Source organism: Alligator mississippiensis, chromosome 5, assembly GCF_030867095.1.
Source record: "Alligator mississippiensis isolate rAllMis1 chromosome 5, rAllMis1, whole genome shotgun sequence".
NCBI lineage: Eukaryota > Metazoa > Chordata > Crocodylia > Alligatoridae > Alligator > Alligator mississippiensis.
In genome coordinates, this window is record NC_081828.1 from 465510 (window position 1) to 493267 (window position 27758).

The 27758-nt window shown below is 52.1% G+C and overlaps 2 protein-coding genes across 7 annotated transcripts in view; one reads left to right on the forward strand and one right to left on the reverse strand.

The window, feature by feature from the left end:
- The window catches only part of MED8 (mediator complex subunit 8), a 29894-nt gene extending 16977 nt beyond the window's left edge, over positions 1 to 12917 (reverse strand). The window contains exon 1 of one of the 2 annotated variants that reach the window (XM_059727693.1): positions 12815 to 12917. Coding sequence is in view for 1 of the 2 variants with exons in the window: in XM_059727692.1 (XP_059583675.1) it covers positions 12815 to 12820 (6 nt within the window). In the remaining variant the exon portion in view is untranslated. The remainder of the gene's footprint in view (positions 1 to 12814) is intronic. The other variant, XM_059727692.1, reaches the window with a different exon arrangement.
- The window catches only part of SZT2 (SZT2 subunit of KICSTOR complex), a 74272-nt gene continuing 59416 nt past the window's right edge, over positions 12903 to 27758 (forward strand). For 2 of the 5 annotated variants that reach the window (XM_059727687.1, XM_059727686.1), the window contains exons 1-10: positions 12904 to 12981; positions 13063 to 13188; positions 13636 to 13809; positions 14205 to 14375; positions 17307 to 17438; positions 21879 to 22038; positions 22575 to 22681; positions 22866 to 23076; positions 23165 to 23302; positions 24488 to 24658. In XM_059727687.1, the coding sequence (XP_059583670.1) occupies positions 12952 to 12981; positions 13063 to 13188; positions 13636 to 13809; positions 14205 to 14375; positions 17307 to 17438; positions 21879 to 22038; positions 22575 to 22681; positions 22866 to 23076; positions 23165 to 23302; positions 24488 to 24658 (1420 nt within the window). In that variant the 5' untranslated portion in view covers positions 12904 to 12951. Of the gene's footprint in view, positions 12982 to 13062; positions 13189 to 13635; positions 13810 to 14204; positions 14376 to 17306; positions 17439 to 21878; positions 22039 to 22574; positions 22682 to 22865; positions 23077 to 23164; positions 23303 to 24487; positions 24659 to 27758 lie in introns of all 5 variants that reach the window. The other 3 variants (XM_059727688.1, XM_059727690.1, XM_059727689.1) reach the window with 2 other exon arrangements.

Sequence of the window (27758 nt, forward strand, 5' to 3'; positions counted from 1 at the left end):
ATGTGCTGCTCAAGTTGAAGTCCTCGGGGATTCCTGGACCTCTCGCATCCCTGCCTGTAGAGCAGGGCAGAAGCCTGTTCCGGCTCCCCAGCCCTCTAGTGGCAACTCGCAGCTACGGCTCCTAGTCCTGCCCCTGCTCACCAGGCCTCTAGTCGCAAGTCACAGTTGTGAAGGTGGGGGACAGTCAGAGAAGGTTTCTAGACTAAGGGTGTGGTTGCTCCAAAATCCAAGCTAGTACTAACACTGATCAACATTTGTTAGGGCCTGTAACAAGACTCAAGCTCCCTAACTGCTAACAACTTCTATAAGTGCTGGACTAGTTATCCATGCAAATCTATCAAGAATAGTTTACTATTATTCTTCCTGCAGCTGAGAAGGGAGATAGCAGAGAAACAGTGGGATTTAATAAGCAAAGTGAAAAGCTGGGTGCTTAGAGCCCTTGATTCTCCAGGCCCTTTACATTCCTCACCCAGCTTGACCCACATTCTGCAGCAAAGCCCCTGAGTTATGTAGTAGCTTCCTATGTTTTTTTAACTGAGTTTATTAAACTAAACAAAAAAATAGAATAAACTCCACTTTCTTACTGCTAGCCACATGGAATTAAGGTATTTCAGGCAGTGACTCAAGCTTTTAGTTTTCAGTGGGCTGCAGAATTCTGTGCTGAGTATATGCAACTTTCCCTTGCAGAAACTGTCAGAAGAAAAACCAGGGGTTCTGGAAAACAGGGGACAGGTGTTTCCAGCATGCACCCGGGAGAGCAGTTTTGGATGCACATTTTAGCTATTCCTGCTAAAATGGCCAGCAGTGAAATAGTTAGCACTGACTCTGTGAATGCTGGCATAACCAGGTTACAGTGTTAATTCTGAAGATGAATGGAGCTGTTCCTTCCTCTGAGAAACTGTTGCAGGCTCTCTGAAGACTGACAAATGTCACTGTATCAGGATGCATTCGGTGCATATTTGGGAGGTTCTTCACAGCTCCAGGGGTAAGGCTACATGAAACCATGAAGGTCGACCACAGACAGTGCAATCCTGGAATACATCTTTCCAACTCTATCTCAGATTCCTCACCCGTATTACAGGGGCAGCAGAATATGTGCAAGGGCTATCAGTCGCCCCATCACTGCTAGTAAAATGTAAGCACATACAAACAGGAAAGCAGCAGTTTGCTTCCTCCTCTTTTTTTTTTGTACATGCCACCCACAGTTGTAATGCCCTCTGGGACTGTGCCTTCCCCTCACACTGTTACAGACCTAGCAAACAATCATGCTGCCACCACATCTGATGATCCTGGCAATGGTGTCACCATCTCTGGAGGCTGTAGCCATTGAATGTCAAGCGATTGTAACTGATGCATCAAACTGCATGGAGCCAGTTAAGTGGGTAGGGCTGCCACCACCACAAAAAACATTTGGAGAGTGTTAAGAAGAGGCCCGTACAAAGGGATTGTGGCTGCACAGTCACTCACTTTTAAAAAGTGTTGCACAATTTGGGCTCCAGAATCTCTGTGGTAACTTTAAGGACTGGGTCACAGGCAGTCTGGACTAGTAGTTAGGCCACTGGGGGAAGAAGCAGGAGCCAGGGGCAGAGTCTAAAACATGAGCTAAGTCAGGTTTTGGGAGTCAAATGCCGAGTTACCAGATCCAAAGCGAAACCCAGAAGCAAATTCCAAAACTTAGGCCAGGTCAGAGTCCAGGTTATCAGATCCAAGGGAAAATCCACAAGCTGGAGTCCAAGAACACAGCCAAGCAGCGTCAGAAACAGAGACTTCCCAAAGGAAATCTTAATCGGAACTGACAGCTGGCCTAGAGCCTGCTGCCACAGCTGGAGCAGAATGGGGAAGCTGCTCTCCCAGCAGCCAGTCAGAAGGCCCAGCCTATGGCCAGCTGGAATCATTAGTGGGGTTAGGGCTGCCAGTCCAAGCTCAGGCCTAGGCACTTAGCCCAGTTGGGCTGCCTGTTAGGGCCCCTGACATTAAGCTTTCATTAAAATAAGCCCCCTGGCCTTTACGGCTGCAAAGCTCAACTGGGTAATGAGAAAAGGAGTCTCAAAAACAGTCACTGTGGTGGATTCTGCAGACAGCCTGGACCAGTATCTCAGAGGGGTGAGAAGTAGTTAGCTGTGGCAGTCTGAACTCAGGCAGAAGGCAGGGCAGGGTGGCACCTTATTTGACTAATAGCTCAAAGAGGCATAAGCACATTCTAAATCAATCAATAAATGCTAGGTCTATTAGTAGCTATTAAACAGAACAGTCAAAGATGTATCCTCTGGCATCTCTAAACCAATGACAGTGGATGCCAATTCAGGTAATGAACAGGGGATAGTTCACTCAAGGTCAAGGGTATCACTCATCTGGCCTCATGAGATGGAGGAGTGGTATGGGACTGGTCCATGGGCCAAATGACTAGTGCAGAGCTGGCCCCATGGGCCAAACTGGGTCTATGCATCATCATCCCCCCCAGTGCCTGCTCCAGCAAGTCCAGGACATGCATTGTATCCAGGTTCCTAGGGGTGGGGGGAGGAGAGGGTCCCAGACTGGCCCTGCATGGGTGTTGTGTGCAGCATGGGTGCAGAAGCGGGCACCGTGTGTCCTGGGCCCTGTGTGCAGGGCAGGTCAGGTACAGATGTGTGTCAACTTGAGACTCAGGGGCAGCATTGTGGGCCAAATGACGGGGCCCCATGGGCCAGACCTTTGACACCCTTGCTCTAGATCAGTGGTTCTCAAACTTTTTTTTTCACAGGCCACTTGAAAATTGCTGAGGATCTCGGCAGACCACTTAATAAACCTTTTTTTGTTCTACAAATCAAAGCATACAACTCATATTTTAATATCAGTAGTCTTACCTTTCTAATGTGATGGACATGCCTGTTTTTTGGAGCGATGTTCTGGGAAGTTGGGTGTAATGTCTGTCAGCTTTAGCTTTAGGTCACCTTTCTGTGGACTACCTGAAGCTCGCGGACCAGTCTGAGAACCTCTGCTCTAGGTATACCCAGTTCAGTGCTCTCCCTATAAAGCATCCACTCCTGTCACTGTTGGAAACAGGCCTATTTGCTATGCCAAGGGAAATGTGGGTCTAGGCCTACTAGAACTACTATATAATCCTTCCTTATTCAGGGAAGCCACTGGAGGCATAGCAACCAATTACTCTGCACAACTAAAAATAGAACAGGGATGGGAGGGATGGTCACAGCATAACAAGGTTTCCAAGGGGAGACACTGAACAGAGCACACTGGCCAGTGCCCACTGCCCCTCAACAGAGTGCAAGGAGCCTGTGGATGCCAAGCAGCAAAACTCTGTCCACAGACCTGAGCAGAGCAGTAAAAGGAAAACAGCCCCACACTTGCCTGGGCTTCCCCCAGCCAGGGGCTCCTTCCTGTTCTGATAGGATAGTTTGGCCAGAGCCAGGGGGAGACTAACCAGGAGGTGCCAGGGTTTGGTGGGGCCATGGATGGGGAGTGCATAAAAGAAAAAGTGCTGGGAGAAATGCAGCCAGAACCTCAGCAGGAGGTTCTTGAGGAGGTGGTGGAGGGGCTGCAGCCCGGCACAATAAGAGTAGATGAGCGCCAGGGTCTCCCTCTGTTGGCAGAAGAGGCAGATTCTAGAGGTATCAGGGAAGCATGCCAGATACCAACTCGTGGAAATGACTCCATTAAGGAGCTGGCTGCCAGCTAAGTTTCCTGGTGGCTCATGGAATCAAGGTGGAGTGCAGACTTGTCCACCAGGGACCTTCATCCCCATCCTTTAAAAGGGCATCCCACCACTTGGTGTCTGGGCGAGATGCCAGGATGGGATGGTGGTGTGTGTGGAGCCCACAGAGCAGGGGGCAATGGGCTGTTCAGAAGTGGACCAGTTTGGCACACCCCAGCCTGCTGAGGTGGTGCAGTAGGAAGTGCTGGGCTGCCTGCCTGCCAAGGCAGGAGCCCCACGCTGAGCTCCAGGGGGCTGGAGGATACCAGGCGGCGGAGACTGCCAGGGCAGCCTTTACCTCCTGGAGCAAGTGGCAGGGAACACACAGTGTGGGCAGCTACGTGTGCCAGGCTAGCACAGAGGGAACTGCCAACCCCCACCTGGCAAAATCCAGGAGGGTCTCCAATATGAGTGATGTTGGCCAGGACCATCCACTGGTGCACGCAGGGCACCTCTGTCATTGGCACCACCAGCTGTAGATTTTTCAGCAGGGGCTGGGCTAGGTCTGCACTCTGGGCAACCATCCCCAGGGACCTGGAGGTGGAGGCCAGCCTCCAGGCCCTGAGGAGATCCTGGCAGAACTCCAACAGCTTAGTGAGGTCCTGTCTGGGGAGGCCTCTGAGGCAAAAGCACTCTCGGTCATACCAGAACCCTTGAAGGTGGCAGAGGAAGGCATGTCCTGTTGGGCACCGGCTGCCCTCACACAAGGGGAGACTCAGGACATCTGCAGAGACCTAGTGCCATTCAGGCCAGAAGAACTCCAGTACCCAATTTCTGGAGACTGGCCAGGAGCTCTGGGGGCAGGGGTAGGGTGTGGAAATGGTGCCAAAGCATGGACAGGATGAGCTTATAGATTCATAGATGTTAGGGTCGGAAGGGACCTCAATAGATCATCGAGTCCGACCCCCTGCATAGGCAGGAAAGAGTGCTGGGTCTAGATGACCCCAGCTAGATGCCTATCCAACCTCCTCTTGAAGACCCTCAGGGTAGGGGAGAGCATCACCTCCCTTGGGAGCCCGTTCCAGACCTTGGCCACTCGAACTGTGAAGAAGTTCTTCCTAATGTCCAGTCTAAATCTGCTCTCTGCTAGCTTGTGGCTATTATTTCTTGTAACCCCCGGGGGCGCCTTGGTGAATAAAACCTCACCAATTCCCTTCTGTGCCCCCGTGATGAACTTAAAGCTGGTTGATGACTAGTGCCCTTGCATGCCACGAGAGACACTGGAACAGCCCTGCCAATTCCTGCAGCTGCTCACGCACACTGACTTCTACAGCAAGCCTGCGCTCTACTAGACGTGCTGAAGTGGGCGGGAAAAATGCTGCAGAGAATGCCCTTGCTTGCAGCTTGCTGGGATCCATGAAGTGGGTACCATCCTCTGCCAGGATGGGGAATGGGGCATTGTAGAATGGTGATGTTCTTCTTGGCATCCTGTCTCTTCCCCAGGGCACAGAAGAAGCATGAGCCATCGTCCATTTCTCAGAGGAGCTGGATCCAAAGAACGCACTGTAAGTGCAGCAGTTGCCCGTAACCTGTGGCTCTTCCCACTTTTCCCAACATTCTCTGCAGAGGGATGGGTCACCTGGGTTGGGAGCCTCTCCAGCTCCAACACTTCCCTCCTGAGCTGCTCTCTGGACGCTTCCCTGTGCCAAGTGTGCCTCTGGGTCTAGGGGCAGCAAAAGAGCCTGACACACCTTCCCCATGTCCTACCATCTCCATGCCAAGGGAAAGGCGCACCACAGCTCACACCAGGCCAGCCCAAACTCCCAGAAGGCAGCTACAAAGCCCACATTCTCCAGCAGACAGTTGCTGAAGTGCCAGTAGGCCAGCCCTAGGCACTTGGGCCTTAAAAGTAACTCAAGCATAGAGAAGGTAGTGGTCACTGAAGGGGACCCGATGCTAGAAGTATGAATTTGGGCAGCGTTCAGCAAGATGTAGATTCTATCCAACCAGGCACGGTGCTCCCGCTGCTCTTCCTAGACAGTGTGGAGGACTTAATGGAAATCCTCCAAGTTTCATAGATTGTTAGGGCTGAAAGGGACTTTGCAGATCGTCAGGTTGCCGTGTTCTCGCTTGGCTTTCCCCATGGTCTGGTGAAATCCCGAAGCAAAGTGGGCATGCAGGAGTTCATTTTTTCCTGAATGTCAGTTTCCAGCTGTCCCAAGGCGTTAAGCAGGGGTCCCTAACTTCCATTTGTTTTCCTTCCAGTGCCTACATACCTAAAGAAGGACTCCTTATTGTCCTTGACTCCCGTGGCTAACCTAAACACAGTTGCCGCCTTGGCTTCCCTGATCGTTTCCCTGCAAGCGCTGACCACTGTCGTATAGTCCTCCTTGAGGACCATCCCTAGCTTCCGCTGCGCGTACACCTCTATTTTCTTTTTTAAAGAGGACTGCAATGTCCCGCTGCCTTTCCTCTTTGCAGGAAAGTGGAAGTGGAAGCGGTCCAAGGTAAGCTGTACCTTTCTCCCAGAGCACAGGATGCTCTCCAGGAACTGGAGCAGCTCCTCCCTGGGTACTGCTGGGACCAAACGATCTGTAGGCTCCATGGAGCCAGGCACCTCCTCCACAGAATGGAAGGCCAGGCTCAAGGGCTGCAGGTTTCTCTGCAGCTGCCTGGGCATAGTTCTGGCTGCCTTGCTGGGCAGCCAGGTTTGCGTAGCTGGGGGCAGGCTGAGCCAGGAGGACTACTGGTCTGACCAAATACGGCACTTGTGTACTTCAGCATTTGTCCATGAACCTTTGGCTTCAACTGACCAACAGACAACATGCAACAGTCATCAGTGCATACACCCCAACCAAACAGAAGAGTTCTATTGTGAACACAACCAAGTCCTGTCATCTGTTCCCAAAGCAGATATAACAGTTCTTTTTGGTTATTTCATTGCTAGAATGAGAAGGGACGCTGAGCTGTAGAAAGGAACACTTGAAAAGGAGGAGGTGGGGAAAGTCAAATGTAATTCTTCTCCTGAGCATGTGTTCACCATGTGATCTCACCATCAGAAACTCTTTATTCTGCTAAAACAACAAAAGGAAGACATCACGGATCCACCCATACCCAAAACACCTGACTGACTACATCACAATGCATGCCCAGGACATCCCTATCACCAGAGCTATGACCAGTGAAGACAACTGCTGGAAAGATCATTGTTTTATATGCTCCATCATATCCATTCGTATTGCCCCAAAACAACGTAAACAAAAGAAGTAACCAAGGAAGAGGTTCAATATCAAGTGTGTGAAATATTCTGCTAAAAGTGACTGTCTCCAGCAGTGCCTCAGCGAGAAACTCCCCAGCCTCCCTGATGATCTCAACACTACCAATCGTGGGAGAGCCCCAAGAAAGGCATCCATGAGGCATAAAAAGAAACTTTAGACTTCTCCACAAAGAAACATCAGGACTGGTTCAATGAGAATGACAGGGAAATACAAACTCTCACTGACAGAAAAAAGAAGAGCCTTCAAAGCTTGGTAGAATGATGCCAATTCCAAACAGAAGCAAGGTATTATTGCCATATTACAGCTGAGATCCAGAAGAAAATTTGACAGTGAAAGAACAAGTGGTGGGAGGACAAGGCAAAAGAGATATTCAAAAGTTTTCCAACGGCCATGACATAAGCAGCTTCTTCACTGCAACCACAGCTATCTATGGGCCAAGCAGAAAAGAAGCCATTCCCCCCACCACCACCCCAAGGTCAGGATGGAAAAATACTCTTTAAAGACAGTCCTACCATCAGCGCATGATGGAAGGAGTGCTTTCAAGAGCCCTGAACTGAGATTCTAATGTCAAAGACGATGCCATCAAAGCCATTCCACAATGCCCCATTCCACCTTGCAGATCCATCAACTTATTAAGAGGCCTTGAAAGCCATTAAGCAGATGAAGACCAACACAGCATGTGGCCCTGATGGAATACCAGCTGAAATTTACAGGCGAGGTGGATTTGATTCCAAAGGCAGCTAAAAATAAATTTACTGTTACAAGGCACAACAAACATTGCACTGATGGTAGGATTTTATTTTCTTCATCTTCAGTGGCCTAAATGTGGTCAATCTCCATGTTGTTGCATATAGTGCTCAAAATGGCAGGGATTGCTTTTTTGATCTAAGAACTGAAAATGTGCCAGTAGATGAAATTTCTGCAGTTGAACTGGATGAGTCCAAGGATCCTGCAAGTGAGGCACTTTCAGTGGTCTCTGTCAATGAGACCTAGCTATCAAGATCATTTAAATTCCTATTTCAAGCCTCTCAGTAGTTCTTCAACATTCTTCCATAATTAACATTGCCCTCAGGGCTGGCTGACTGAGAATCAGCGAGTCCTGCTTGGGGGAAGAATGGGAATTCAAGGAACAGCACTGCTTTCTCTCTCCTTTCAGTCTCTGGGTATTTAGGATGGGTAAAATGGGGCATTCTGAAGTCTCTTTTGGTCTGACAATCCTCCTCAGCCCTGGTCTTGGGAGCATTTTGAGAATGGCACCTCAAAGAGCTTCTGCATCCAGTTCTAACTGAGTCTGGAAGTTCTACAGGCTACCTCCTTCTCCTCAAAGGCCCAAGACATAAAGTTGAGGCACACAAAGTACCTTTTGGGAAACATCCTCTTTCTGGCAGGTGCCTACAGCATCTTGGGAACTAGTTTACAAGGCAAGCATTAAGACCAGTCTTTCTTTCTGCATCCATCATTCATAAGGGCAGAACTGTGATAGACAGGAACACTCAAGCTCACAAAACAAGAGATTTCTTTACTGAAGCAAAACATTGTTTAAAAGTGTTACTCAGACTTAAATCCACACAGCAGATTAGCTGTTCCTGAAGTGAGGTAACAAAAGCATCCAACAGGTCAGAACCTCAGGAACCTCAAGGGAGCAACAGAAGTGTGTCTGTGTGTGGAGGGAGCCGGAACAGATTGGTGGAGTGGGGAGGCAGCCTGACATTTCTTCCTGCTAAGGCAACCCTTGCAGTTTCAGGGTAATTCACACTACAGACAAACAGCTTATTGTTGCACAGAAACTGCAATAGCAGCTACTTGATAGAAATGGGAGCAGGGGAGTTCCCACTGTACTAAAAGCTGTATAGGCATAAAACAAATGACAAACCCCGCCCAAAGATGTACCCAATGAATGAGACAAACAGGCTTTGCTGGTCAATGTCTCAGATTATTAGCAGGAATCTGGGCTTTCCATTTCCCATGGAAAAATGAAGGAAAACAGATTTCCCCCGTTACTGGAGGCAAACACAGATTTATCATTTTAGCAAAGAAATCCGCGGATTTCGCAGTTTTGCAGTGAGCTCCCAGCAGCCTGGCAGAGTTCCAGCCTGCAAGGGGCTGGGGGGAGTGGGAGGAGAGCACTCAGGCAAGGGGCAGCAGGTAAGTGTATGGGGCGGACAAGAACCTGATGGTGTTTAACACCGAAAAATACACGGTTCTCCACCTTGGGAGGAAAAACCTGCAGCTTGCTTATACGCTCGGCAGTGCTACGCTGGCTAGCACCATGGATGAAAGGGACTTGGGGGTCATGATGAACATGAGCCTTCAATGTGATGCTGCAGCTGGTAAAGTGAGCAAAATGCTGGCTTGCATCCATAGACGTTTCTCAAGCAAATCCCAGGACGTCATTCTCCCATTGTACTCGGTCTTGGTGAGACCACAGCTGGAGTACTGCATCCAGTTTTGGGCTCTAAAATTCAAAAAGGATGTGGAGAAGCTTGAGAGAGTGCAGAGGAGAGCCACGCACATGATCAGAGGTCAGGAAAACAGACCTTACGACGAAAGGCTAAGAGCCCTGGGACTCTTCAGCCTGGAAAAGCGCAGGCTCAGGGGCGATCTGGTGGCCACCTATAAGTTTATTAGGTGTGTTCACCAGGACCTGGGGGAATGTCTGTTCACCATAGTGCCCCAGGGGAAGAACTTTTTTACTGTCTGAGCTCCCAAGGTCTGGAACAGACTGCCGCCGGAGGTGGTTCAAGCACGCACTGTGAATGCCTTCAAGAGACATTTGGATGTGTATCTTGCTGGGATCCTATGATCCTTGCTGACTTCCTGCCCCTGGGCAGGGGGCTGGACTCGATGATCCTCCGGGGTCCCTTCCAGCCCGAATGTCCATGAAATCTATGAAACTGCCCATAGTGACTGTACCTTGTAAGTTTTTTGTCCTCAAATGATCAGTGTGTTACTAATAGTGACATCTGCCTGAATAAGCAGGCAGTTAGAAGCAATCACTTCAAGAAAGCTGACTCTTTCACCACCATTCAGTGCTTTGGAATATCAATTAAAATAAGCAATAACTAAATACTGACCATTTTAGCTAATGGAAAAGGAGCCAGAGTGAGAGACTATTTGAAATGACAGCAGGGAAGGAAATGCAGAAGCTAATAGAGGAGATAGAAAGAGAAAGGAGGGCTGACAGATGCTAGGGCTAGAAGAGATCATTATCATCACAATCAGGCAACACAACCTGGGATGATCCTGCCCTGAGCAGGGGGTCAGACTAGATGTTCTCATGTAGTCCCTTGCAGCCTTAATTGCCTGTGATGTGATGAACCTCCTGCTTAACAGATTAGAGAAAATCATGGAGTCATTCTTAAATTGAGCTCAAACTTTGTGGCTGAACTAGAAGAGATATTGAAAAGATATGCAATCCTAATTTAAATATTTAAATTAATCCACACTGTTTCAATGGTTAATTAACATCACTGGTAGAAGTATGGTCATTAACTCTAATCTAAGTTTGTCTAATTTCAGATTCATGCCATTGAAACTTTGGCTAATAATAGATTTCTTTTCGGTTTACTTATGAGAAACCTTTCCACAGAAGAACATTTAGACCACGATCAAATCACTTCTCAATCTGTAAGCGATGCAGATCAAGCGGCATTAGTCTCTTAGAAGGCAAGTTTCCCGGACCTCGGGTCAGCCTGTGGTTTCTTCTGAATCCTTGCCAGTTTATCCACATTCTTTGCAAAGCATGAAAACTGGACATACCAACTGTATGTAATGGTCTCATCACAGTCGGTACAGATGTAAAGACCCCTTCTCCAGGCTTCCACTACTTATGCAGGCAGGGGTTACGTTTGCTCTGTCCAGCTGGTTATTCACCGTGGTCCTAGAACAATGCCATGGTGCCCTGGCATGCCCAGAGATCTTTCAAGGGTGCCACGGGGTGTTGCACAATGTTAGCACCGCTAGGTGTGCAAACATGTTTCACAAGCTAAACCCAGAGATTCCAAACAGGAATTCACTGCATTCAAAACATTCTGACCTGCCGTGGTCTTTCCAAGTTCTTTACAACAGAAGAATTGTTCTATTATTTTTCTGTAGTCAAAAAAAGGAGTGAAAATCAGGAGCTGACGTTTCCTAGAGGGGTGCCTTGAGTCTATCGAGGGGTGCCTCAAGGCTGCAGGGATTGAGAACCACTGTCCTAGAACACTGTCTGGGTTCAGGCTGCCCAAGAAGCCCTTCTTCCACCTCACCATAAGTGACCAATCTTCTGGACTCCAAGAAACAGCACTTATCTGTACTGAAACGTTCGTGGCTTCTAAACCAATGACAGCAAATGCCAGAGAGGGTAACCAGCAGGAGACAGATCAATCTAGATCAGTGGTTCTCAACCTTTCCTGCCTCGATGCACCCCTCGGAAAGTGCCAGCTCTCAATTTTCACTCATTTTTTGATTATGGAAAAAACATTAGAGCAACTGTTCTATTGCAGGGAACTCAGAAAGACTACAACAGCTCAGAATGTTTTCAGCATTTTGAATTCCCGCTTGAAATCTTTGGGTTGATCTTGTGAAACATGTTTGCACACCTAACTGCGTGACACCTCGCAGCACCCTTGAAAGGATCTCAGGCAGTGGTGGAGAACCACTGCTGTAGATGCACGCTATTCACTGCTCTGCCTCTAAAGCAGTGGTCCTGCACCAGTGTGCCCCGAGGTCCTTTCAAGGGGCACGCACAACGCTAGCGCTGCTGGGTGTGCAAACACGAGTCACAAGACAAATCCAGAGATCCCAAGCAGGAATCCGCAGCATCCAAAACATTCTGCCCTGCTGTGGTCTGAGTTTCTTGCCACAGAAGAATTATTCTATTTTTCTGTAGTCAAAAGACGAGGGGAAATTTTCCATGGGGTGGCATTTTCCATGGGGTGCCTCGAGCATAAAATGCTGAGAACCCCTGCTTAAAGCATCCGTTCCTGCCAGACGCAGGCCCACGTGCTGTCGAGGGACCCTGGACCAACGCCCACAAAGAAACATCAAACCTCGCCTAGAAAGGGAGACCCCTAGACAGGCAACAACTGCACGCCTGGGACAACTAAAGACATGACAGGGACGGCAGCGAGGGTCAGAGGTTTAAAACTAGTGTACCCGGGGCAACAGCATCGCCTGCCGGTCCCCAGACGAGTCCAGGGAGCCAGCGGACAACTGCCCAGCGGTACTCTTCCCGGAGACGGGATCTCACAAGTGAAAGGAAAGTGGCTTCAGTCCCCGGGGACCCTGCCAGCCACAGCCTGCGCCCTGCTAAGCCGTGGAGCGCTCGGCCAGGGCCAGGACGAGGGTCACCAGGAGCTCCCAGGGCCTGGCGGGGCCGCGGATGGATGGGGAGGGCGTGAACAGGTGCGAGGAGTCGTGCAGCTCAGCGGGAGGCTCTGGAGGTGCCGGGGCCGGGCTGCCGCCTGGCGTGCACACGCCTGTGACCTGTGCCACACACGCCTGTGGCCACGGTGCCACGCGGCACCGCCAGCAGCCATGGACACAGGCCCACCTGTCACCCCGAGGGAGCCACGGGACCTATGGCCTCCCTCAGCCGCCGGGCTACAGGAATGTGACAGCGCATTACTGCGGACAAACAGGAGGGGGGGGAGCGCCGTGAACGGCTCATCACAGGGCGGCACCGGGTAGCGAGGGAGTCCGGGAGCCCGCGCTGCCCAGCGGCGAGCGGAACGGCCGCAGCCTCCTCCCGGGACAGGAACGCGGCGCCGGGCCGGGCCGGGCCGGGCCGCCCGGGACTCGCTACGCGGAGAGGCGCAGGGGCGGCAGCCCGGCTATCCCCAGGCGCCGCCGCCCGGCCCGGCCCGGCCCGCTCGCCGCCCTGCCCTACACCGCGCCGCCGCCGCCCTCCCGGCCCGGCCCCGCTCACCTGCATGGCGGCGACGGCGGCGCTGCCTCAGGCGCGGGGCGGGGCGGGGCGGGGCGGGTGCTTCCGGCCCACGCGTTCACTTCCGGGCGGGCGGAGAGGGCACGGGTCAGGGGTCAGGGGGCGCGGGCCGGTCGGACATGGCGGCCCCCGAGCGGCCGGACTGTGAGGTACCGGGGAGCGGTGCTGGGTCGGGCCGGGCTGGGCCGGGTCGGGCCGGTGTCCCTAACTGTGCCCGCGCTGTCCCGCAGATGGAGGAGGCGGCGCACGCCTACCTGCTGATGAGGAAGGACTACCGCATCTCCCGCAACGTGCGGCTCGCCTGGTTCCTCGCCCGCCTGCACCAGCCCGTCTGCGCCGCGCCCGACCCGGGGCTGGTGAGCGCGGCCGGCCCGGCCCGGCCCCCTCCCCCTCCCCCTCCCCACCGCGCCTGACCCGGGGCTGGTGAGCGCGGCCGGCCCGGCCCGGCCCGGCCCCTCCCCCTCCCCCTCCCCCTCCCCCTCCCCACCGCGCCTGACCCGGGGCTGGTGAGCGCGGCCGGCCCGGCCCGGCCCCTTCCCCCTCCCCCTCCCCCTCCCCACCGCGCCTGACCCGGGGCTGGTGAGCGCAGCGCGGCCCAGCCCCCACCCCATTCCCCTCCCCGCCGCGCCTGACCCGGGGCTGGTGAGCGCAGCGCGGCCCAGCCCCCACCCCATTCCCCTCCCCGCCGCGCCTGACCCGGGGCTGGTGAGCCCGGCCTGCCCTGCCCTGCCCTGCCCTGCCCTGCCCTGCCCCTGCCCCATCCCGCCGCATTGACTGTGACCGTGCCGGTGCCTGTGCCACAGGTGCCGGCGGACGAGGAGCTGGCGGTGCTCAGCGTCCTGCCGCACGGCTGGCAGCCAGACGAGCTGCTGCGGCCACGGCCGTGCCTGCTGGTGCCGTCCACGCGAGTCACCTTCCTGGCGCGGCGCTACCGCTTCGTCATCGAACTGGACCTCAGCCCGTCCACCGGCATTGTGGTGAGCGCCCCGGCCCGAGCCAGCCCGGCTGCCCCTGCGAGCAGCTCAGCTGAGACGGGAGGAGCAGGGCAGTGGAGCAGGCTGCCCGGAGAGGTGGCGGCGTCTCCATCCTTGGAGGTGGTCAAGGCCCAGGCAGACAAAGCCTTGGATGGGATGATGTGGCTGGGGCTGGTCCTGCTCGGAGTGCCCGCCCGAGGGCCCGTCCAGCTCTCCTTGTCTGTGGTTCTGGGCAGGGCCTTTCAGCCCCTGCTGCTGGCTGGCAAACCCTGGTGGGAGCTGGCCCCTCTCAGGCCAGGGATACGTGTCGTAGCCCCACGTGCCAGGGCCCCGGCCAGTGCCACGGCAAGGCCCGACAGGTCCAAAGGTCGAGCGTTCTCCTCCTCCTCCTTCTGCAGGATGATTCAACAGGGGAGATCATTTTTGACGAGGTGTTTCATGCCCTTTCCCGGTGTCTGGTGGGTCTACTAAGGCCCTTCCAAATCCCTGGTTCGGACATTATCTACCAGCCGGAGATCTTTGTTACTATCCAAGCGTATTCGTCCATCATCGGCTTGCAGTCCCACCAGGTAAATTTGTGTCTTCTCCCTCTTTCAAAGCCTTTGCATGTCAGCAGTTCTCACTGTCCCAATGTGCTGGTGAGATCTTCAGCTGTGCACAGGTGTTGGCCAAGCCCTGCCAGTTCTGAAATGGTAGGCTTGGTCTGGTGCAGTGCCTGAGTAGGTGAGAGCAGCTTCTCTTCTGTTGGGACCCATGGCTCCCTTGGGTATCTGGGAGTGTGGCTCAGGCATCACTTGGGGCGGGGGGCTGACAGGCTGGATCGTGCCCCCGGTGCTCTGCCCATCACAAGTACAGGCAGCTCCTGTACAAGTGGCTGAATCCCAGTTGTGGGGCTGGTGGGTCTGTCATTCATCTCTTCCCCAGAATCGCAATGCTTTTGTGCCATTTGCAGACCATCGCTCTGCTCCTCCTTTCCTTTCTTGCCCTTTGCCTCCATCTCCTACTTATTCCCTGCACTGAAGAGCTTCATTCTGTCTTTTACCCTGTACAGTGCCTGCAGCATACTGTTTTTTCATAGAATCATAGAATTTGCGTCGGAAGGAACCTTGTAGATCTTCAAGTCCAACCCCCTGCTTGGGCAGGAGAGAAACTGGGCTCAAGTGACCCCAGCCATGTAGGCATCGAGCCGCTGCTTAAAGACCCCCCCAGGGTAGGAGCCAGCACCACTTCCCTTGGAAGCTGGTTCCAGATCCTAGCTGCCCTGACTGTCAAGTAGTTCCTACGGATGAACCTACTCTCCAACATCTTGTGACCGTTATTCCTTGTTATCCCGGGGGGCGCTGGGGGAAACAAGGTCTCCCCCAAACCCTTCTGGTCTCCCCTAGTGAGTTTATAGATGGTCACAAGGTCCCCCCTCAGCCTTCTGTTGTGAAGTTTGAAAAGTTTTTCTCTTTTTGACACTACCAGATAAGTCTGTAAGGGATTTAGCCTCCTGGTAGCCATGTCAGCCTCAACTGCCGTCTTGTCCATTCTCCCACAGTATATCTTTCCTGTGCCACTGTCTCCCGACTACACTGTACCAATCTGTAAAGCTGCTACCCTCTTATCCTGCAGATCCTTTCTCTAGATACGCCTCTTCCCAGAAGTCTACAAGATGCCTGCTCTGGGATGAGGGATAGCTGTACTCTAATTTAATGGACAGAAAGGGTATATATACTTGTGTAACTCACTTAAATAAAGCTGCCTGCGTTCAGATATTTTCCTTCCCCAGCACTAGCGTGTTGTCCATCTGATGGCTGAGGTTTGGGAACAAAGGTAACAAGTTCCGTACTATCATCCCTTGAAGATTCTGCCTCTGTGTTGCATCCTGTTTCCCTCCTTATCTTCTCTTCACGGGGCTGTCTTTTGTCAACACAGTGCGCAGCACAATGGAGCACTGCTGCTGGGAGTGGACTCTGGGTTGGGTTGGGCTGGGCAGGGCAGGGCAGTGCTGTGCTATTAAGAAGGTTGGCTCTTGCCTGCTGTGAAATGAGTGACAGAGTTCCTGCTCTCTGGGGCAGTGGATTTCACTGCCCGGTTCTTAAGACTTTTGAGTGGCCACTACCCTATTCTTTTTAACCTGTGCTTTAGGTACCAATTAATCAGAAGGTGGTTGGGCCAGGCTAGAGGTGTGTTAGAGTAGAACAAATGCTCTGTAACAGATGGGTGTAGATTGTAGGGTTTTTGAACCCGAAAGCTTGCTTAATAATTGTTTTGCAACTATTTAAGTTGGTCTAATAAAAGATATCAGATTCACCCAAAGAACCTTGTCTGCTTCTAGAACAGTAATTATCAACCAGGATGCCACCATATCCTTTTAAGAGTGCTGCAGGGTGCTACACAATATTAGCACTGTTAGGGCATCACTAAGAACAGTTTCAATACAGTTTAATTATAATGCATGCAGACATACACGCCCGTTAAACTGGTCTCAGTCCACCTAGAACAGTTCAGGAGCACACCTAGAAAATCAAGTACTTTTTTTGAACCAGTTGACTGATCTGGTTCGCTGTTAAGTGTGGACACCAAGTGTTCTGTGACACAGGTCTGGTCAGTCCTCTGGGCAACCTCCCCCTGCTCCTCCCCCCCAAGCCTCTGGAAATCAAAAGGCATGTGTCCAAGCATTGCTTCTTCCCCCATACCCTCTCGGTCAGGCAATCACACTGCAGACTTCAGTCATTTGCAGGGTGTTGAGGCCTACTGAATTTGTGTTTAGGAAACAAGGGAAAGCAAAACAGTGCCAATACCCCAGCCACAGGTTCCTCACCCCCTTGGGTGGCCAAAGCGTGGGTGCAAGAACTCCTCACTCGCCTACTGTGCAGTGCTGGGCTGGGAGCTCACCTCCGCCCCCTGGTGTGGGAGTGGCAGTACTTCATGCCATTGTGAGCCAATTCCCTCTTGGAACCGTTCGGTGTTATGTATGCCCGCACCGTCCAATATAAAGATGCCTGCACATGATTCACAAGATAAACCAGTGGTTTCATATCCAAAACCACTCTGACCTGCTATGCTGTTTCTGAGTTCTTTACAGGAGAAGTGTTGCTTTAGAACTTTTCTGTAGTCAAAAAATAGGGGAAAACTCAGACTTAGCATTTCCTAAGGGAGGTCTTGAGTCTAACAAATAGAAAACCACTATTTTAGAGGTTTCTAACAAAGGTCCTCTTTTCTGCTGCCCAATGCCTGCCATCTCTGTCCTTGAGAGCTGCAGAAAGTTCAAAGTTCCCCTCAAAGTTCAGCAGGGGGCTGGTGCATGTGATGGTATCTTGCAAGAAGATTCAGAAGCACCTGAGGCCAAGCAGGAAGTGTGACAAGAATGGCCGGTTCAGTGTCTCCCTCCATCTGTGGATTGTGCGTGTGTGTGTCTGGATGCTGCCCTTAACTGTGCTCTTGGATTCCACACTGGTTGATGATGAAATGGTGTAAAATTCCAGGATAATGGCTTCCCCTTGTTCCTGGGCCAGGTGCTGTTCCAAGGCTGTCAGCTGGATGAGAGTAAGAGAGATGCCTTCCTGCAGCAAGTGTACACACAGCTGTGCACTTTTGAGAACAAAGTGGCAGAGATGCTTCAACAGCAGTATGAACCCAAACCACAGGTGAGGAGGGCAGAGGTGACTCTGTCCCTGTTTGCCACTTCTGCACTCTGCAGCTCCTCTGGGGTGGGCTAAAAGTGTTGCCTTGTACCATGAGGGGCATGTGGTGTAAGCATTGGCCTGTATAAGAAGTCATCCCTTTACTGAGGAGATGTCTAATTCAGGAAAGATATGGGCCATGGACCCCTAGGGTTCAGTCTGTGGGTCTTGGACTGACCCTGCACACAGCAAGTGGCACATATAGGGCCAGGGCCAACATGTGTTGCCCAGAGCTGGTCTGGTGTGTGCTGCATACAACACCCATGCTGGATCAGGCCCAGAGATCATCTCTATGTTGGAGCCAGCGCATAGGGATGGTTAAGCATGGGCATTGCAAACAGTGTGAGCTGGGGACTACATCCAGTGCATGCAGCACTTGGGGCTGGACCTGGGGTGCATGCTGCACCCCACACGAACCAGTCTAGGGCGTACATTCCATAAGATGCCCCACTGGACTGGCCCTGTATGCTGGCTTCAGTACACAGGCTGGTGGTGGGTCTGATCCAGCCTGCAGATTGGTCCTGTGCCTGTCGTCTGGCCCACAGGGCCAGATCAGTTTGAGACTGCTGGTCAGTAAGGGAGCCATACAGGGATAAAGATGATACATGGACTGGAGTGTTGTTGCTTCCATGGATGGAGAGCAGGACCAAGAGGCAGTTAGGAAGGGATCATGGAAGAAATATTTACTCTGGATCAGTATTAGTGTTGATATGTACAAAGCCATGGAAATGCAACCCCTAGCCTTGCGTCCCCTTCCTCACAGCAGGCTGAAGGTTTGAATGAGGAACTTGGGGAGAAGGTCAAGAGAAATCCTCAGTCTCCAGGAGAGGACTGAACTTGCAAGGAGAGGGAAATGGAAATGAGGAAGACCAGGGGAAAAAGCACACCTGGGAGGGAAGGGGAATGGAAGCAACCCTGTGCTTGGAAAGAGAAGCAAGACATCTGTTTTAGTCGCAGGTTAAGGTCAAGTGGAAGCAACTGATGTGTTTGTAGACCAAAGCAAGAAATCTGGGCAATAGAGCACAGGAATTGCAACTGCTGTGATGAGATGTGAATCCTAACATTATAGGAATAATGGAAACTTGGTGGAACAGTAGCCATGGCAGGAATACAGGTATTGAAGGTCCATAGCTGTCTTGGAGGAATAGAAGTACTATGATTGATATGCCACAGCAGTCTGTTTGAGTGTACATCATACTGGGAAGTGCTGTTGATGAGGGCCCCATAGAGATTGCATTAGGGGTTTGTTATAGCTCCTCAGGTTCAGACGTGGCGATGAGCAAGGAGCTTTGGGAGAACTGGTACAAAGAAACTGTGTAGTTATGGGAGACTTCAGTTCCCCTGGTACTGAGTGTGTAAGAATGAAGTTGTAGTCATGGTGGTCCAGAAATTATGTGAGAGGCAGAAATCTTGCCTGATATTGGTAACATTTGATGTCCAATTTATGAGTGGAATGCAGATCTTTTTGGATGAATTGCATTAGAAATTAAAAGATTTCTAACTGTTAAAGAGGTGAAGTTCTGAATGTCTGAGTAAAGTAGTAAGGGCACAGAACTTGAATGGCTTCAAGATCAAACTTGATCACTTCATGAAGGGGATAGTGTGAAGGAATGAGGGATTCATAGTCTGTGCATGGCACGTGTGAGGTATGCATTTGGCTGTTCTACCTCTCACCCTCAATACAGAGATTGTACTCTTTCTCTGTGTGGGAGGTATCTAGTACAGGTGCCCCTTGCCATTCGCAGGGGATATGTTCTTATATCCCCCGTGAATGGTGAAATCTGCAACTAAGACACTGCATTCATGAATGCATTCTGCGTTCATGAACGTGGTGCCCCGGCGGCTGGGGGGGTGGAGGCAGGGGCATGGTGATGGCAGCGGGAGCCCGGTGGCAGCAAATGCAGAGCTCCCAAGGAGCTCCTGGAAGTGCATGAAGTGTATTTAAAATGCAGGTTCGGCATTCGCGAATATTTGAAATAGCGAATGCTGAACCTGCGAATAGCGAGGGTTTCCTGTATTCCCACACTTCAGGCCTTCTGCTTCGTTGTCAGCAGGGGCAGGGAAGGAATATTCTCCATGTTTTCTAAGCCATGTGTGGTTTCCACCATCCTCTAGCACAGGAAACTGTAGACAGTTTAAAGTAGTTTTTGACTGGTGTGGGTTGGTGCTATCAGTACTTAGAAGCCACTTGGGTACCAAAGTAGAGGGTTGTACAGAGAGTCGAACTAATTACCAAATTTGGGGTCAGGAAGGAATTTTTTTCTTGAGTCAGATTGGCACAGATCTTGTCATTTTCAGCAGTGGTACTCTTCTCGGGATCCTATGAGCACATGTGAACCAATTACTACTTTGCCAGTGCCTTGGCAGCCTTCTTATCCCCTCAGCTTTTTCCTCATGGTGTGTTTTTATTTGATTTTGGTTTTATGGACCTTGTGGTTGTGATGCATGAGAGGCTGGAGCAAGCAAGGGTTGTAGGATTCTGAACAAGGCATTGCCTGTAAATGTGTCTTTCGGGCTGCTCCGCACTGTCTCCCCCCTTCCAGTCTGTCTCATGGACTCATTCACGTGTAATGGGCTGTAACGGGACCCATGGAGAACAGAGTTCAGTGTTAGGGGTGTGAGTTGAAATGTGCCCTCTTCTTCATAACAGCTGGCTGTAGCACCAAGTGAGCCAGGAGGACGGGCTGTTCCTCAAAATCCCAGAAGCCTGCCTCTAACTGGGTATGAAAGATGAACAGCAGGAAAGGGAGTAAAGGACATGGAGGCTGCAAACGTGTGTTTGGGAACTTCATGCGTTCATGGCTAATGTTGCTGCAGTCAAAAGTTCCTCCTTGCCCACAAAACAGCATGCACTTGTACAGGTGCTTGTAGGATCAGGTGCTAAAATGGGAGGAATGTCTCTTAAATCCAGGGTGGTGAGAGAGAGAGCGAGCATGAGTGCGAGGCAGCTGCTGCTGACCAAGACAGTCATACTTAGGGGCACTAATAAACCTTGCACTCTGACTGAGATCATTTTTAAGCAGCCAGTGTTAAGTAGTCATCCAATGTTCTTGGAGCCAAGGGACCAGGAGGTGGGAGGGATCTTTCTTGCAGCAGGTCTTGCTGACCCCTTTCAGAGCTGTGGGCAGGGCCTCTCTTGTTGCTCCTCTGTGCAGTCAGCTGCCTGCCCTGCCTGTCTGAATTTTCCCATGTAAATTGATGAGAAATGGGGGAGACTTTGACATTCATGAGCGACTGCAGAGCTCCGCACCTGGCAGTGGGGTGCAGGCAGGAGGATCTAGCTCAGGGGCAGGGCCTGAAACTGCTTATCTGGATTTCACAGCTGCTTGTGATTTCAGTTGACTGTCCTTGTCAGCAAATGCTGCATAGCCTGGTGGGATCCAGCAAATTAAAGGGATTCTAGTCAGGCCAGTGCTTTGGGCCATTGGTTGCACCCCAGAGTGCCCTGAGGGTTTGTGTGGGTAGATTTTCTTTCCACCCCAGAACAGCCCTGTGGTTGTGGGGTAGGGTGTCTTTCCCTGTGCTGACTCAACAGTTAGGTTAGGCAAGAGGGTTTTTTTACAGGGTGGGTTTTTTTAAAGGGTGCAGGAGGCAGAGCATCCCAGACCTGGCGGGCCTAGAGATGCTGTTGTGGGTGGGAAAGGGAAAAACCTACAACACCTCTTGCAGATTGCAGGAGGAACTTAATGGGTCTTGTGTAAGCAATTCAATTTGGTATGGCAGGACCTGAGCACGAAGGCTCCAGTCCTGCTTCCTAGTCTCTTCAAGCCCTCTGCTGCAGCATTCCCCTCTGGGGTGGCAGGGATGTGGGCTTCTCCTGCATTCCCTCTGAGCGAGTTAGGACCCCACCTGAAGACCTCCTGTTTGGAGACCAGCTTCTGCCAAGCTGGAGGGAAGTCAGAGCTTGGCCCTTTTTGGCCTGGCCTGCTCAGTGTCAACAGTAGTGAAGCTTTAGTAACCTCGCCACCTCCTCCTGTAGAAAGAGGTTGTGTTAATCTGAAGTCTGGCAGGAGGCGGGGCAGATTGGCACCTTAGACTCTCTCATTAAGAGAGACATGAACCTTCTTAGGCAGCAGCCTGCTTTGTTAGATGCTTCGTCAAAAGCTATTGCCTATAGGAGCTCATTCCGCTCTGAATGAGTCAGTCTCTAAGCTGCCACTCTGCACTGCCTTTGTGTCCCTTGTGAAAGAGGTCTGCTCAGACAGGGCATTGGATGTGACCCCTTGCAATTCTAACTGTACATCAGAATTGAGACTTGGGACAATCTAGAGATTAATTGCTTAGCTTGAAGCCAGCCAAACCACACCAGGGCTGGGTCTACCTGGAGCTGTAGACCATGAAAGCGCACCACTGAAGCATGGTTGGAGTGCAGCTGACAGCTTCTCACTGGCTTCTTCCTGTCAGGTGGATTTGTCATCACTTAGCCAGGACAGCCCTTGTGACCCACAGGACCCTCCTGGAAGGAAGCCGGGAGTCTCTGTGGTCACTGCTGATGTTGGGCTCGTCAGCATGATCCGACAGGGGATCCTGGCACTGCAGCTGCTGCCTTCCAACTCCACAGCAGGTCAGTTCCATCTCCTGACCTGGAAGTCTGTGTCCCTTCCAGCCAGGGTTTAGAATGGGACTTCCACAGGGGAGAGATCTGTAGGCCTCTCAGCTAGGGGGAGGACAAGGCATGAGCAGATGGGGATCTGAGTGGGGGTGTGGATTAGGGGGCATTTGGACCTAGAGGGAGAGCTGGTTCTGCAGCCCAACTACTGGTAACCTTGCTGGGCTAATAAGCAGCTGCTCAGCAGAGCCCTTGGCCCAGGGAAGTTCTGGGGTGTTATTCCCACATTTGGCCCCTCTGCTTCTGAATAAGTTGAAGAAATGAGCTGCCTGCTGCACCTGGGTGTTCCTTGCAAGCCCTGACTGTCTCACTGTGGGTGCTGTCATCTCTTGATGCCAGAGGCACATGGCCAATAAGATTCAGTGTCTCTCTCGACCCATGTGTCTTGCTTTCCTCTAAGTACATCCAGTGGGGCTCTGGGGAGAGGAGGGGAGGGGAGGCTGCCAGTCAGGAAGGGGAGAGGATGCTCTGAGACACTGTCTTGTTTGCAGGTATCATCGTGATTACTGATGGTGTGACCAGTGTCCCTGATGTGGCTGTGTGTGAAACCCTGCTCAACCAGCTGCGCAGCGGCACTGTGGCCTGCTCCTTTGTGCAGGTATTCCTGCTGCCAGGGGGTGGGGTGGGCAATGGGACACAGCAGCATGTACTGTGTGCTCGGCTTCTGCTGGAGACCTGGCTGCTTCCTTGGTTTTGGGGGTGGAGAGGAACTCACCAGTGTGTCTTCTCCCTGCCCTGCGTGAGCTGTGCCAGACGGGTCTCCTCTTCCCACACCTCCCCAGGTGGGTGGAGTCTACTCCTATGATTGCAGCTTTGGCCACGTCCCCAATGTGGAACTGATGAAATTCATCGCCATGGCAACTTTTGGTTCCTACCTCTCCACCTGCCCAGAGCTGGACCCGGTGAGCCTGGATCTGAACGTGTATCACAAGGCCTTCCTGCTGTACTCCTTCCTGCGCACAGGGGAGTCCTTGAATCTGGAGTACTACTGTGGTGAGGAATGCGCCTGCCCCAGCTTCCTGCAAAAAGGGCAAAACCCATTGCCCAGCTACACCCGTGTCCCATTCCTGTACCTCTGTAGGTGTCAGCAGTAGGACACGTGTGGACAGGGGTGACAAGGGGCAATGGGAAATCTTTTTCCAGCCCCTCCTGCTACGTGGAGTTTCAGAACTGGCCAGGGAGCAGTTGTCTTGTGAGCCCAGGCCCAGGGAAGAGAGAGGTGCTTGCTCAGGGGTCTGGATCTGAGTATGGGTGGGGGACACAGCATGCTGGATCTCCCGAAGGTTTGCAGCAGCTCTGGGCTCTGCAGCAGTATCTGTGCTTCCCTTCTGTGGGGCTTAGGAGTCGCTAAGCAGTCTGGGACAGCCACTGCTCAGCTTGCTCACAGTCATCCCTAGGGCTTGCACTGCCCAGGCTTGGCCTGCGTATAAGGGTGAACACTTCTGGGCAGGAGATCATGGTCTCCTTCATGCCAAAGGTGGTGGAGGGAGAGGAAATGCCCTATAGCACTTGCATTGTCTTATGTGGCACAGCACTGTGCAGAGATGATTGCAGCAGCTCAGGCATTGGGAGCAGGATAGATGCATCAGTGCAGTGTCCTACCTGGGCTATGGGACCTTGCTTCTCAGCAGGACTGGCTGGTGCAGGTGTGTAGCACTGAGCTTGTGTGGCCAGGCTGCTGTTGCTGCCAGAGTTCGCACAGGTATTCCTGCTTGGCAGAGCGTTGTGCTGTGTAGACACAGCCTCCAGTGCAAGGTGCCTTGGAGGTCTTGTCCTGGACCAAGGCTGCACACAGTGGTTTGAGTCACAATGTTAAATGCTCCCCTCCCCCTTCTGAATTGCCCCAGTGTCAGGGTGTGGGTTTTCTCATCCCGCATAGGGGTGGGGGGTGTGTGTGTGTGTGTGTGTCACTAGAGCCCAGCCAGGAAGCCTGTCCTTGTCTGGGGATGGCGAGGAGCCATGTGAGACTTGCCCAACGATGCTTCATGCTGGTCAGTGATAGTGACTAAAGACAGGGCTTGGGCTGAGAACAATGGTTACTGCAGCTCTTCTGTGTTTTCTGTGCTGAGTCGGGGGGCCACAAAACTTTCTTGGGACAGGAATCCCTGCCCAGAGGAGCTCCCAGCCAGACGAGCACAGTTGCCCTGCCTTTCCTGTCTGTCTGAATGAAATGGGGCGCCAACATGCTGCTGCTTGCCTTCAAATCAGTACATAACATAAGCGGACTGGGTCCCCACCCTGCCCTCTCCCAACCCCTGTCAGTACCAACAGGGCTGTGCTGCTGTACTGGGTGTAAATGTTGCTCAAGTGATGCAGTGGAGGGAGGTGTCCAGAAGTGCTGGCTCCACTGCAGGATGGGGGCAGGGGGGAGACTTCTCCTGCATGACTTGTCTGTTGGTTGCAGTGTCTCAGCACAGACTGTTCAATGAGCACCTAGTATCTGCAAGCAGCAACCCTGCCCTGGCAATGAGGAGGAAGAAGCACACTGAGAAGGAGGTGCATGCAGACCTTGTGAGCATTGTCTCCGTCCGGCTTCGGGAGGGCTACAGCATCCGGGAGGTCAACATCACCAAAGGTGACCACCCAGGCTGCTCTGGGACCTGCAGTTGAGTGTGGAGAACAGGGCTTTATTCTGCAGAGTTCCTACAGTGTGCAGGGTGGACTTCCCCACCATGGTGTGGCTGGGAGTGCCACCAGTCCCCTGGGCCTTGACTGGATGACCTTATGGTAGGAGATTGGCTCTCACACTGGTAATCCTGTGCAGCCATGTGGTGCTTATGACCCGCTGGGCAAGAGTACAGGCAACATGCAGAGGTGGGGAGAAGCTTCTAGGCAAGGGGTCTCTCTCAGATAGTGGGAAGTGAAGTGTGATGGTGGTGCAGGTGGGTTGGGCAGTGGGGTAGGATGAAATAGGTTTTAGCCCTTGTAGCAAGGTAAGTTTAGGTTGGATCTCAGGAAAAACTTCTTTGCTGTTAGAATATTGGGGCCATGGGAGATACACCAGGGAAGAGGGATACTCTCCCTCACTGGAGGTGTTCGAAAAGATGTTGGACAGCCACTGGTCGGAAAAGGTCTAGGCACAGCTATGCCTATGTTCTACTATGAGGACTTCCCATGCCTGTGGGCTTTGCTGGTTGCCGCATAGGGCTGAGGGGAATTCTCTTCCCCCCCCCCCCCGCCCCACTGCTATATCAGGGATTTTTTTAGTCTTCTTCAGAGGCACTGGGCGCTAGCTGCAGCCCAGTCCCGGCATGATGACTGTTCTGTGTCAGTGCACTTTCTGGGATTTAAAGCTGGAGGTTCCTGTCTGAGGTTCTTGCCATATTTGAGATGAGGAAGGAATTTTACCCCAGCCATAATGGTGTGGACTGCAGTAGGGTTTGCCTTGCTCTGTATGGGGTCAGAGCCCCTTTCTGGGACTTCTCAAGTGTAGACTAACAACCATTGCAGCAGCAGAATGTTGGCCATCATGGTCCCCCTGCTTTACCTGTCACAGGTTTGGGTGTGATGTCTTGTGTGGTGTCTGTGTAGTTCTGCTAAGAGGATGTGGCCACTGAGAGGTGAGGCCACAGCTGGAGTACTGTGTCCAGTTCTGGGCACTGCACTTCAGGAACGATGTTGATAAGCTCAAGAGGGTATGAAGAAGGGCCACTCATATGATTATGGGCCTGAAGGATAGGCCCTATGAGGAGAGACTCTGGGAATTGGCCCTATTCAGTCTGAGTAAGAAAAGCCTGAGAGGTAACTTGATAGCCACCTACAAGTATGTGAGGGGTGAGCGTCAAGATTTAGGTGAGCAACTCTTCAGGAAGACATGGGGGGAAGTGGGCAGCGGAGTCCCCCAGGGCTTGGTCCTTGGGCCCGCACTGTTCAATTTCTTTATCAGCGATTTGGATGACGGGGTGAAAAGCAACCTGTTCAAATTTGCTGAAGATACCAAATTTTGGGGTGTGGTGGGCATGCTAGTAGGGAGGGAAAGACTGCAGAAAGACCTGGATAGGTTGCAAGGGTGGGCTAACAAAAACAGGATGCGTTTCAATATGGACAAGTGCAGGGTGCTGCACTTGGGCAGTAGTAACCGGTAGCACACTTACAAGATGGGAAACTCCCTTCTTGAAAGCACGGAGGCAGAAAGGGATGTTGGAGTCATCGTTGACTCCAAGACGAACATGGGCCGACGATGTGAGGTCACGGTCGGCAGGGCTAACCAGACCCTATCGTGCATCTCCAGTAGGGCCAAGGAGGTGATCCTCCCCCTCTACGCGACACTGGTCAGGCCACAGCTGGAGTACTGCCTCCAGTTCTGGGCACCCCACTTGAAGAGGGATGTGGACAACGTTGAGAGGGTGCAGAGGAGGGCCACCCACATGATCCGGGGACAGCAGGGCAGACCTTACAATGAGAGGCTACGGGACCTGAACCTGTTCAGCCTTCACAAGAGAAGGCTGAGGGGGGACCTGGTGACCGTCTATAAACTCACTAGGGGGGACCAGAAGGGTTTGGGGGAGACCTTGTTTCCCCTAGCGCCCCCCGGGATAACAAGGAATAACAGCCACAAGTTGTTGGAGAGTAGGTTTAGATTAGACATCCGTAAGAACTACTTCACAGTCAGGGCGGCTAGGATCTGGAACCAACTTCCAAGGGAAGTTGCACTTCAGGTGCTGGCTCCTACCCTGGGGGTCTTTAAGAAGCGGCTCGATGCCTACCTTGGCTGGGGTCATTTGAGCCCAGTTTTCTTCCTGCCCAGGCAGGGGGTCGGACTTGAAGATCAACAAGGTCCTTCCGACCCTATTTCTATGATCCTCAAGGGAGGATGAAGACCAATGGGCACAAGCTAATAGAGGGAAAATTTAGGCAGGACATAAGAAAAAACTTATTTTTCATATGGATAATTAGAATCTGGGACACACTCCCAGCAGAGGTGATGCAGTCGCCATCCTTGGAGATGTTCAAGAGGAAGCTGGATAAGCACCTCATTGAGCTTGTTTGAGCCCAATAACTTCCTGCCCATGGCAGGGGACTGGACTTAATGATCATAGAATCATAGAAGTAGGGTTGGAAGGGACCTTGTAGATCTTCAAGTCCGACCCCCTGCCTGGGCAGGAGGAAAACTGGGCTCAAGTGACCCCAGTCAGGTAGGCATCAAGTCACTTCTTAAAGACCCCCAGGGTAGGAGCCAGCACCACTTCCCTTGGAAGTTGGTTCCAGATCCTAGCCGCCCTGACTGTGAAGTAATTCTTATGGATGTCTAATCTAAACCTACTCTCCAACAATTTGTGGCCGTTATTCCTTGCAGGTCCCTGCCAGTCCTTTGATTCTATGTACAGTGGATCTGTACGGGATGGCTTGTATCGGGATGATCCTGCCTCAGGCAGGGGGTTGGCCTAGATGACCCCTGGAGGTCCCTTCCAGCCTGACTTCTCTATGGTTCTCTGACTTTTGTAACCAGTCATGACGAGGATGATGCCACTGAAGTACAGCCCTTGCTGTTCTCCCATCTTGTTTAAGAAGGGAGGAAGGATCCAGGCAACTGCAGGCCTGCGCATCTGATCATCTGTTGTATGCTGGTCTTTGGCCTTTCCTTCTATGCTTGTTCTAAAGATGCAGAGGTAAACATGGCAGATCAGGCCAAACTAACCAAATGTGTCATTTTTATAGGATAACTGAAATTTCTA